Source organism: Ziziphus jujuba, chromosome 7, assembly GCF_031755915.1.
Source record: "Ziziphus jujuba cultivar Dongzao chromosome 7, ASM3175591v1".
Lineage (NCBI taxonomy): Eukaryota > Viridiplantae > Streptophyta > Magnoliopsida > Rosales > Rhamnaceae > Ziziphus > Ziziphus jujuba.
Genome location: NC_083385.1, coordinates 5,581,504 through 5,593,904, shown reverse-complemented (window position 1 = coordinate 5,593,904; position 12,401 = coordinate 5,581,504). Strand labels below are relative to the sequence as shown.

The following is a 12,401-nucleotide window of genomic DNA, read 5'->3' as shown; positions in this document are numbered from 1 at the left end:
ATCTCTGGACAAGTAGTTCTAGTATTGTCTCACATTTTGTTACTTTTTTCCAGAGTTAGTTTCAGCCATTGCAAGCATCAAGTAGATGTTTTCTAATTGACTAACATTTGCCAATTTAAAATCTTGAAATTTATCCAACTGCATTTTCAATCTTTAATAACTATGCAAGCACAATCAAGTTGTACTCAGTTTCATAATTATAAAATCTTACAATAAAATTTTTTTCTCTGAAAAAAAAAAAGTCTACTTATTCGTTTAAAGAAGGAAGATTTTTAGGAAACAACTAATTAGGATTTTTTTATTTTTTATTTTTTGGCGAATTAGGATTACACAGTAGAAGATTTTATTTCTTCATTTTCCGATCCTTGCTTCTGATTTCCACTGGGGGCTTCAGAAAATCTCATCCTCCCTACGCGTACAAAGTTTTGTCCTTTTAACAATGACTTAATACGAATACTACAAAGTGTCACATCATAAATTCTGTACTCTTTTTCCTCTGCATTCTGTACAAGAAGACATGGTACATATCACATCTATTAGATCAGGCATTATCAATTTAAATTGGGAATTGAATATGTACTCTTTTTCTTTTTTTTTTCTTTTTTTTGGGAGAAATATATTATATATAAAGAAAACTTAGAAATTGAATGGAATGTGTCAAGTGTCAACCCCGTATTAATTAAACGTCTATTTTCAATCCGCGATTGAGAAACTGACCTTAGCCAGAGTCGGAGGAATAACTATCATTCTTCTTCCTCCTAATCTCATGTGTTGAATGGCTTTGTCTAATCCTGCACAAGTTTTGTACTTTTTAAATTGCTTCTTTTTAACTTTTTATTTGTTTATTTATTTGCTTGGCGTGCCTTTTTTTTTGGGGTAAACGACAACAAATGTTGTTAGTTATAGAGAGAATACGGCTAAAAGATACTAAAAAACTAACCTATAGTGAAAAACATTAAATTAATTGGTAATGATATAAAAATAAAAAGCTACTAGTTATTAATTTTTTTTTTTTCACCTGGACCAAATTCCTTCTTTCCCATTTTGATTTGGGCTCGATTCTCACATTCTAAACGATTGCCCGACTCATCATAGATGACATATTCTATTCCAGCCTGCAAATGAACTTAAATTAGAGTTGCAGCAGTCAAGGAGAATATCACATCTCTAAAACATTCTCAAGAGAGAGAGGAAAAAAAAAAAAAAAGGAACCGCTTTTTACATTGAAATAAAACATTTAATTGGAGTGGTTTTAGGAGAAGCACACGATAATTGTTTCTTCTAAAGAGGAAGTGTATGTTTTGTATTTTAGTAAAGATTTAGATACCTAAATATATAAAGATACTTAATTTTATAAGTTTAATCGATCACACTAGTACTCCTCTTTTATAAAGATTGAACTACTATATAGATAGATGATTCATCTTCTTTCTTTCTTTTTCCTTCTTCATCTCTATATAGTAATAATATAATGCCACTTCATTTGAAGATATTAATAAATAATTAAAATAAACAAAGTGACAAATAAAAACAATTGTTTTCAAAGATAATATGTGATTTCATTACACATAAATAAATAAGGAAAATAAAGATAGAAATCCTCATCTAGGAAGGAAAAACCCATACAAAGTAAAACAACATTTTCAAAAAATACTACTATAGCCACAATGACAATGACCATATATGTTTTACTTAATTTTCAATTTTTGTTTGAAAAATTTTATGTATATAATGTATCATGAATAATTAGAAATACTGAAAAGTCTAACAAAATATTTATCATGGGTACATATATTATTGTTTGATTAACTTATATTTAGTTACATTTATCAATTCAATTATTTACTTTTTATTAATAATTAGATTATATTAATATTTTAACTAATAAAATAATGGCACATGTATATTTGGTAAACAATCTGGTAGACTTTTTATTACCTCTAGCATTACTTATTTACCAATATTTGTATAAATTTTCTATTGTAGACATAGTCATCCATTATTAAGTGGGTGTCATCCGCATATAAGTAGGTGATATTTTTAAGTTATATGCGAATATGGTTAGGTATAACACGGTCGACAGTGCCCATAATAGCAGTTTTGCATATTTGTATATTCCAAGTTATGCAAATGTACTAATAAAACATATGAAAGTGTTCCTACATTAACAAAACTGTATGAATCACGAATCAAACTGCTTTCCTGATGAATGATGGAAACATCTACTACTCTTTAGTTTAATTTTTTTAGTTTTTATTTATTTATTTATTTATTTAGTCTTTTTTTTAATCTTTTAAACTCTAGAATATTCTTGTTTTTTTTTTTTCTTCCACCCCCCCACACACCCAAAACACACAATTATAGAGAAGGAAACAATTAATCATAATCCACCTACATGAAATGAAGTAAAAGCATCCCCTTTATCGTTCTTTGGGTGTGGACCAGTACCGGTACAAATATCCTTGTAGTATATACCATTATCAAGCTTCTTGTATTTGCCATGTGTAACTACACGAGTTTGAGTACCTGGATATTAATTTCAGAAATCAAATTAAAAAATGAAAATTTACCGAAGGGGCAAATAATATATGATCTATAACAGTAATTAATTTGTCACTAATTAGTTATCATCAAAGCATACATATATATATTTTGATATCGGGGTGGCAAATTCGAACTCTAAATCATTGATACTAATAATACAACAAGAAAATTGCACCGACCGTCTCTATGAAATGTTGGAAATTCAACTAATATCTTTTTGTCTTTCACGTAGACTGTAATAGTGTGCGTCGAAGTATGTATGTTTTGCACCCTGCCACGCCTCATAAAATATTACTTAGTCAACCAGATCATCAAGAACATTTTAGGAAATTAAACTACGCGGAAAAATAAATCTGGTTGCGCCCTCATCAAAATGTTACCTATTATGGTGCTGGAGGGGTTTAAAAGAATAACTGAGTGTTTGCTTTTGCTTCTCATGCCCATAGTTAGTCCCTATCTGCCTGGGAAATGCTGCACCTGGAAAAGCAGCTTTGTTGAGAGCCAGAATACCTATAGAACCGCCAGAGATCTTAGGCTATATTTTGGTGTTTGTAAGCTATTTTGGTGTTTGTAAAGAAAAGGCGTTGGTTTTTATTTTTATGTTGTACGAAAAAATTTAGAAATAAAAATAATAATCTATATTCGGGAAAAACACGAACCACCGTAAAATCACCCCCTCTTTTTTTTTACAAAAAAATAAAATAATAATAATAATTAAACTGTATCATGCATAAATAGACAAAGAAGAGAGGCATACTAGGAATGGAGCGTTTGATGGCAAGAGAGGAGGCAGAGAAAATCGTCAGCATAGCTCCAAGACCAAAGTTTGGTTTTCGTACAATTAAGAAGATAAAAGTTAGCAGAGTAAGGGAGAAGAGAGATTAATCGATGAACTGATGGACTGGTGATTAGAGAGAATAAGTAAGCAAAGCTCCTGGAGATTAAATTTGCTAAATTATCGGAATGAATTCAAATGTCAACTGTCTCTACCTTATATGAATTGAAAATTTGGCCGACAAGAGATTGGTCTCAAGTCGTCTATTTATAATAAACTACTCTCAACTAGCCTTGACCGCGTAAAGCTGGAGCCAATCACCAAAATGAATCATCTACTTGCACAAAAATTAATGTAGCCGAACAAAAATTAAATGTTACAAATAAACATAAAAAAAATTAAATTTGACAGTATTCTTCTGGAACATTATTTCCACATGTAAACCTTCCAGATTTAATAAAATATATCATCTTTGTCACACTGTATATAGTTGAACGACGATAAGAATCAAAGTCAACCCTTTTGTTTTATATATCTTGAAATCAATTTAGTACTGGATCATCCCCAAAAAAAAAAAAAAGTTTAGTGATAAGAAATGGCATGTAAATGAGCTGACTATTAATATTTTAAATTTGGTCCATATGATTTTAAAAATATATAAACTCATAAAATTTTGAAATAATTTGATCAGTTTAACTCCATTGATTCATAAAAAGCTCAATTTAACTAGACTGTCTCATTAAAAAACTTAACTTTAATTCAACTCAATTTATTATAATGTAAAAACTAAAAAGCTTGAATATTTATTTGTTAAAATAAAAATATATAATAAATAATGAATTCTTTTATTCTATTAATTTTATCATAAAATCAGTTTAATTTTTAAAAATTTATAAATTAAAAATATAAAAAATATTGTTTATGCATTATACATATTGAATATGTTTAAATTTATCATATAATTTTTATATAAATAATTTAAGCTAATCATAAATTTTATTTATTACTTAAAATCAACTCACAGATTTTACGTCTTCTTCAAAATTGATTCGTTTTCTTTGCGTATTAAGTTTAAATAAACTAAAATTGAACTAAGCTGCTCACGAGTTATTTGAGCTTTATTTACAGCCCTATTAGCACAATCATTATATATATAATAATGTTTCTAAATTTCAATCCTGTATCCATATTTAATATTATATGTATCAAAATGTTAGGAATAATATATATTAATATATTATATAATTTAAATATAAATAAATAAATAAATTTATTAAATATTAACATATTATTTAATAAATATTTTAATAACTATTATTGAATCGGTATTTGATTTTGACTATAAAGTTGGTAGTATTTTGAAGATCTCTAAAAAACGTGGCATGATATGCCGCTGCAGTAATTAATGATTATAAAATGACGACAAAAGACCAATCATTAAAAAATTAATATTAAAAAACGATTACCTTATCCCTAAACCCGCGTTGACCGAACAATCTCTCCTCATATTTTTCCGGTGTTTATATAGATGCTACTTTTTAACATCTTTTTATGGAATATACCTCCCATAAACATATTAGTATACCATCAGTCCATTCAGCATATTATATATATATATATATATATATATATTTATATATACCACTAGCCCAGTAGAAAACTAAAGAAGAGGATTATGACATATATTTTTCGACTAAAGAAAGATTTTGATTTAGTTGCCAATTACACATTTGGTGCTTATCATCTAATATTTTGCCAATATTAATTTAGATCATATTCAGGCTTTTTTTTTTTTTTTTAACATCTGTTTATGTAATATACTTCCCATGTCAGGACCCGTCCAGAAATCCTCCTCCGGAACCCTAGACAGCCCTGATCCCAGGGAAATACCACCGAACCTTCCAACGGAAAATCAGGCAGCACCTCCCCTAAGGGATTTACTTACCACAAATTTACCTGCACTGAAAACACACTTCAAAAATATCCCCTTATTCCTCCCACAAACTACAAATTGGTTCCACAAATTTCAGCACTTCAAAACAAAAATACAGTAATCCAGTGCAAGATAAATACAACAAGAGTGAAAGAAATAGTACAACTGCAATAAAGAAGAACATGGTACTTCACGAAGTAAAACAGCGATGAAGATCAAGTCCGCTCTGGATGAACACCGACAACCTGGTACCTAGAGGAACGGAATTTAAGAGTGTGAGATGCTAATCATCTCAGTGAGCGACCCTACTACTATACCATATAATATCACAGTAATAAGTATAAATAATAATTATTTGGAAATAATAATTTCTCTCAAAACCCTTACAATTCTCTCAGTTGGAAAGGTTCCCCTTTTAAAACATTTTCACAAAACCCTTTATTCATATTCCCCGAAAAACCAAGACATCAAATAAATATCCGAACAGTAATCATTATATTTTTAATTTCAATACAGTTTCCAAACATTTTATTTTTAAAACACAGTTCTGAAAATCATTTGATGCACCCACTATATACCAGTGGCGCCAACAGTACCCAGCGTCCCAAGGTACCGCCAGACAGGAGGTTATAGAGAGAAACCGGCATACGGTCGAGTGGCGTCCCACTGCGCCGCTGCTAACCTGGTGTCCCGGCCAATGGGGGGTGGCTACCCTCTCCGATGGCATCCACAGGACACCCTCATAATATCACCTGCGCGCTACTCACACCCACTTGCGCGCTAATCATATCCGTGTGCACAATATCCATATCACATATACCATATCACATAATCAGAACACCAGTACGTGCACGGTGCATCTAAAAATCATAAAATCCATAAATTTAAATCATAAAACAAATTTCACATTTTTCATAAGCATAGCGGGCATAACCCATCCGCTTGAACCGGGAAATTCTCCACAATTTCTTTATAATCAATGCCATAAATTCCATGATTTTCAAATCCACCAACTTCCAAATCCATCAATTTAAATATCCACATTTTTCCAAGCATAAATAATTCTCGAAATATCATAGTCAAATCTCATAATATTCCATGGGCATATTTTATAAAAATTGAAATCAGCAACATAACCAAATATTTTCTTTGAAATATTTGAAAATCAAATCGTGCCCAATTTACTATTAAAACCACACCAATTTCAAAATCCTCAAAACCATAAAATAATTCCACACTGCATAAATTTGTAGAATTCGCATTTTCTTAAATCCAATAAATTCATAAATAATTCTACAATAAATCCAATAAATATTTGGCACATAGAAATTAAATTCCAAATATTTAATTCACACATAATATATTCATCAATTAAATTCCCCAAAATTAATTTGAAGGTGGGTCACTCACCTGGAGCACGCAATTAACCCATGATCCACTACGGGATCAATTCTACGACTCACCGGTGCTCCTAGAACAAAATTCACAGACAGTCAAATAAATTAATATTTTATTCGGGTAAATAATACCCGGTACCCGGGGGGTCAAAACACAAACGATATCTAGAATTTACGAGTTATATACCGAATCGAAGCTCGAGTGATGCTGATCACAGATTCGGTCTTACTTCCCGGTGATCGGACCCGACGGGGTCGGAATCTCGCCGGAAAGCTTTTCGAGTTTCGGCTCTGCAATTCTCCCAAACCGTCGCGAATTGGCAGAAACGGAAGCCAGATTCGGATTCAGGAGGTCGAACACAGCGGACTGGAGCCGGCCGGAAATTTCGGGTACTCGCCGGAACAGTATTTTCCGGCGGGCCGCCGCGGTCACCGGCAACCGTCGCCGGCGGCGCGTGCGTACGGTGGCCGTTGGCTGTGAAATTTTGCAGACTTGTAGATTGTGAGGAGAGCAATCCAACGGGACCGACGGTGAGCAAAACGGAGGTCGGACGGCGGAGAAATCACCGTTTGAAGATTTCCGACCCCTCACCGGAAAACGCTCCGATCCCGGCGCGTCGGTGGTCCGATGGCGGTGATTTTTGGTGGGTAGGCCGGACTTGAGGAGAGGATGATGGGTGTATGGTGCGTGTACTGTATATCGGCCGGAATAGTGCCGATTCGCGGTGGCCGGCGGTGGAGGGGGAAAAATCGCCGCCAAACTTCGGAGGTCCGATCCGGGCGCGTCCGGCGGCCGTTCGCCGTGAAATTTGGAGGTTTTGCCGGAAATGAGGTGGGCAATCTGGCTGGCCAGTGCGTGTACAGTAACTAGGCCGGAAAACGTGAAAATGACCGGCGGCCGGTGACTCTCTCTCTCTCTCTCCTCTCTCTCTTTCTCTCTCTTCCCCGAGTGTTTTAACAAATAAAACCCCTGCATGACACTGTTCATGCCACGTGGACCACTCAGAAGCTGACACGTGGCATTTCACTGTTCACCGACCCAAAAACATTAAAATAATACGGTATCCGGTAAACTTCAAACGTCCATAACTTTTTAACCGGATGTCCGTTTTGAGCGTGCCACTAGTCTGTGAACTCGTATCGATGAGCACTTCACAACCATGCATGAGTCAAAGCTCAATTCCCCATAAACAAAAAGTCAACTCCGGCACCCCTTGGACAGTTTGGACCGCAACTTGTTTCGTCCATAACTTTCAAACCGTAGCTCCGTTTTCGACGTGCTACCAGTCTACAAACGCGTGGCATTGTGCACTTCGCCACGGTACCCTAGTCAACTCAAAATTTTCACCGAGTCTAAAAGTCAACTTTTGACCCCTTCGGTCAACGTGCACGGATTCCGGTGCGATTTGGGACGGGGTGTTACATCCCATGCATATATTAATATACTACCAGTCCATTCAGCAAATATATATATATATAGTTCTAGAGAAATATAACTTTTATTTTTTCGACTAAAGAAAGACTGACTTAATTGCCAATTCATATTTGGTTCTGATGCTGTTACCGATCATGTGTGCTCATGTTAGCATTTCACCGGTCTTAAACTTGAGTTTGAGTTTAAGATTTTTTTAGTCACAAAGATGAAATAAACTCAAAAAGCCTTTTCTTGCATTCTTTTAGAAAACAAAAACTTAAAACTTGCACATTTTAGTTTTTCTTATACTATTTTGTTTATATATAAGGCATTGTTATATAAGACGCACACCAAATCCTTACCATAATATACGCATTACCAATTTTTTACTACTAATAATAAACTGATTGAGACAGCTTGTGCATAAAATATAATTGGATCTAAGCATTTTTTAGTGAAACTTAGAATATATACCAAAATTTTTTTACCTAGAAGTCTGGCAGATGCCTTAATAGGCGTCTATTAGCATATGAAAGCTGGATGATAGGCTTATAAAAGCACATTAAACCGGATAGATCAACAGAAATCTAAATAAGAGAAAAACTATATATATTTATATATGTATATGGATATAGTACTGCAAGTTCACAGATAATAATGCAAGGAAATGAATCTTAAAGAAAAAATGTAATAAATTCATTCCAATTGTATTAATTTGTTGTTGTTTCTTGGCCTCCTTCATGAATATAAAATAGTGATTGAGTTGGTGGATGGCATATGCAACAAAATATTTGGTCTTTTTGCCTCTAAATTAAAGAAAATAGAAGTAGAAAACTCGAAAACATGGTAATCTACTGGCCTAGATCAACTGGGAACGGTTGATTTGACTTGACTCTTGTTATAAATTATGATTTTAAAGGGGATGTACCCAACAATCCCCATTCCCCAATTTTTATTTATTTATTATTTTTTTTTTCAAAAATTGAGGAGATACACAGACCGTATCCCTCTGCCTCTAGCGCCCTTCTCCCAAGTCCCAACTGGTCATTTGCATTCCCTAACGTCGGCTGAGATATTATAAACCAGTGGTTAGTCCTATCACTTGTTGTTATTGAAATATGCTTTGATTCTTTGTCTTTTTATTTTTGATTTGTAATCAGGTATGAGTCCTCATTTATATGAAGGGAGAGATAGAATCATAGAAGGAGGCCTTAATTATGTAGGGAGAGATAAGAAGGACACCTACGATGTTTATAAAACCATTTCTCTTTTCTACTAATTAATAATATTTCTCTGGTTCTTCACTTTGTTAAATTTTCTTCATGCTCTCCATTCTCTCCAATTCTTCACAAGTGAAGATAGCATGCACTTTTTAGCGGTAAACATTATTTTACTATTTCCTTGTTAACATATATGGTCGATTAAGTTGCAATGCAATACAAAACTTATTGCTTTATGAATAGCCTCAGACTGAATCAAAGGGGTTATGATTGGATATAAAATCAGAATTGATAATGGGAAATATATATATATATATATATTTAGTAGAAGGAAATCAAAGTCAATAGTGTGACTATGCATGATTCAATTATCTGTTATTCTTTCTGGAAATTAAACAGAGTGGTGTTCTGTTCTTTTAGAACAAGTTTGCATATTCTGATGATTTATTGTAATCTGCTTTATTTTCTATAGGTATCAAGGGAAATTAAGGATCTTCGAAAGCCGTTTATAAATGGGAGAAAATAAGGCTTGCCCCGATGAGGCAATCTTAATAGACATTCCAGAGGACTTGGAACCTGACCTGAACTCTACATGTTGGATCCACAGAGTTCCTAGGAAGCTCCGTCAGGTACATGAAGCAGCTTACACTCCCCAGCTAATTTCCATAGGCCCATTTCATTACGACGAACCGAAACTGAATGCCATGGAACAGCACAAAACCAAATATCATGATCAATTCTGGAAACGGGACTTCAGTAAACATATTAGGGAAAATGACATCAGAGACTTCATCGAAGAAGGGGCTCGCCGAGAACGAATCTGGTGTAGCTATGCAGGGAGCTTTGAGCTTAGGAATAATCGAGACATGTTCTTCCGGGTTATTCTACGAGATGTCTGCTTCGTCTTTTAGCTATTTTTGAGAAACTACGAACATGTGCTTGATAATAATGACAAGCCTGAGGAAATGAAGAAGGATATACAGGACTACATATTGAGAACTCCATGGCTAAGGAAAGCTATAGAGCTGGACTTGATAATGCTCGAAAATCAGCTCCCTTATTTTATTTTCACAGAATTATTTGACTTCATCCTCAAAAAACAGCCAGAAAATCAAGGGAATATGAATATCCCTCCTTATCTATCAAAACATTGGAAGGAAAGTGAATCCCATGATTTCTTTATTAGGATTACATGTGAATTCTTCATTGATTATTACAGGAATGGAAAAGCTACAATAAAGAAGCCAGGAGAAGTGGAATTGCAACAGTTGAACGAAATCAAACATTTCACTGATTTGGTCAGACAGTTCATGTGTCCAGATAGTGGGTATCCTCCAGATCCACATGTCAAAATCAAATGTCTATACACTGCAAAACAACTGGATAGAGCAGGGGTGAACTTTGTGCCGAGTGACGACCATTCCTTAGCTGACATACACAGAACAAAGGTTACATACAACTGTTTCTGTATAGGTTGGAAGTATTTGAAACTGAAGGTTCCTAAACTCAAGGTAGAAGACGACACAGAATGCCTTATGAGAAACGTTATGGCTTTGGAGCAGTGTCTTTATCCATGTGAGGCTCACATATGCAATTATATTTCGCTGCTGGATCAACTTATCAACACTGCTGAAGATGTGGAATTACTGGTTGAGAAGGATGTCGTTCAGAACTTTCTAGGCAGCAATGATGCAGTTGCCAATTTGTTTAACAAAATCTGTGACCAAATTGCAGAAACATCTTTCTGCTATGGAACCCTCTGAGAAGATCTTAATAACCACTATAACAATCCGTGGAACGTTGCAAAAGCGACCCTTAAAAGCGTCTACTTTAAGGATATTTGGACTGGGAGTTCCTCTATCGTTGCGTTTTTTGTCCTTGTATTCTCAATTGTCTCGGTCATTGCAACCATCAAGGATTTGTTCTTCTAATTTGAAATAAAAACTGAGCATCGTAGGATATCCAAATGTGATCGGAAAAATCCTGATGAATGAAAATGATAATTAGCTAGACACAATCTATGTGAGAATAAAATACGGTTTCTTAAAATATAAATATATATGTATAGATATAATATAAATGAAAATATTCAATAAAAAAATGGTAAATATTAATTTTTATAGGGCAAATTTTAAAATACAAAAAAAAAAAATGAAGGGAAATAGGCCATAGCCAACCCGTAATATCCGGTTGTCAATTAAAAAAAAAGCAATGGTAACGTTTCAGGCAGAGCAAGGAAGTACGATCCCTCTCTCATTCTTGATGAATAAATAAATAAATAAAAATAAAAAGAGAGAAAAGATGCCTTCTGTCTTGTTCCCTCATGTATGTCCTTTGCGCAAATCAGGTGATCCTTCAAAGTCACATATAATATGAAAACATATGTGATGATCTTTTTTTCTGTTTGAGAGAAAATATATATATATATATATATATATATGACCATATAAAACGAGGGCCATCATCTGTTTTTATAAGATCTGTTAAATAGTATAACTAAACAAAAAAAAAAAAAAAACATTTGAAAACAATCCATATCAATATAAAAACAATTATTATCAAGAATATATAATTAAAGAAAAAAAAAAAAGAAAGAAAACATATGTATACACATCAATATTACATAAAACTATTAGAGAAAAACATCTATATTATATAGGCAATAAATCCTTCCAATTTTGTGCTGATTTTTAAAAAAAAAAAAAACAAAAAAAAAATTCTCTTTCCATGGGTGTTAAAGGATATTTTTCATTCTTTATCCCACTTTGTAATCTACGTACCTATGGCAGATGCTCTAATTAAGGACTATCGAATAATTCTTTTTTAATTAATATTTGTTTATTTCTTTTATTTATTCCACGAAAAAGAAGGACTGATTTTTACCCCCAAAAAAAAAAAAGAAAAAAAAAGCGAAACACAGAAAATTGAAAGGACTTTAAAGTCACAAAAATCCCTGCACAGTATAGAGTATGTAGTAGTTGTAGTGTGTGTGTGTGTATATAAATGTGCATATATATATATATATATTTTTTTTTTTTTTGGTTTTTGATCCTGCTACATATTTGGAGTCGGTACTTTTTTCTTTTTCGCATTCATTATCTAGCTAGGAGACAGTACT

The 12,401-nt window shown here is 33.4% G+C and overlaps 2 protein-coding genes across 3 annotated transcripts; one reads left to right on the top strand and one right to left on the bottom strand.

The window, feature by feature from the left end:
* Positions 1-250: 250 nt before the first annotated feature.
* LOC132804568 (peptidyl-prolyl cis-trans isomerase FKBP20-2, chloroplastic-like) lies at positions 251-3,490 on the bottom strand. 2 transcript variants are annotated; one of them, XM_060819231.1, is made up of 7 exons: positions 3,302-3,490; positions 2,925-3,054; positions 2,724-2,815; positions 2,396-2,526; positions 1,019-1,115; positions 718-791; positions 251-503 (listed from the first exon to the last, which is right to left on the bottom strand). In XM_060819231.1, exons 1-7 carry the CDS (start codon positions 3,351-3,353, stop codon positions 327-329), a joined length of 753 nt encoding a protein of 250 aa, XP_060675214.1. In that variant the 5' UTR covers positions 3,354-3,490; the 3' UTR covers positions 251-326. The 2 variants fall into 2 exon arrangements, with proteins under 2 accessions (XP_060675214.1, XP_060675215.1); XM_060819232.1 differs by having other exon boundaries at positions 2,925-3,021.
* A 6,758-nt stretch (positions 3,491-10,248) lies between these two features.
* Positions 10,249-11,206, top strand: LOC132804406 (uncharacterized). The gene has a single exon (XM_060818714.1). The coding sequence runs from the start codon at positions 10,249-10,251 to the stop codon at positions 11,044-11,046; it is 798 nt and encodes a 265-aa protein (XP_060674697.1). The 3' UTR covers positions 11,047-11,206.
* The last annotated feature ends 1,195 nt before the right edge of the window (positions 11,207-12,401 follow it).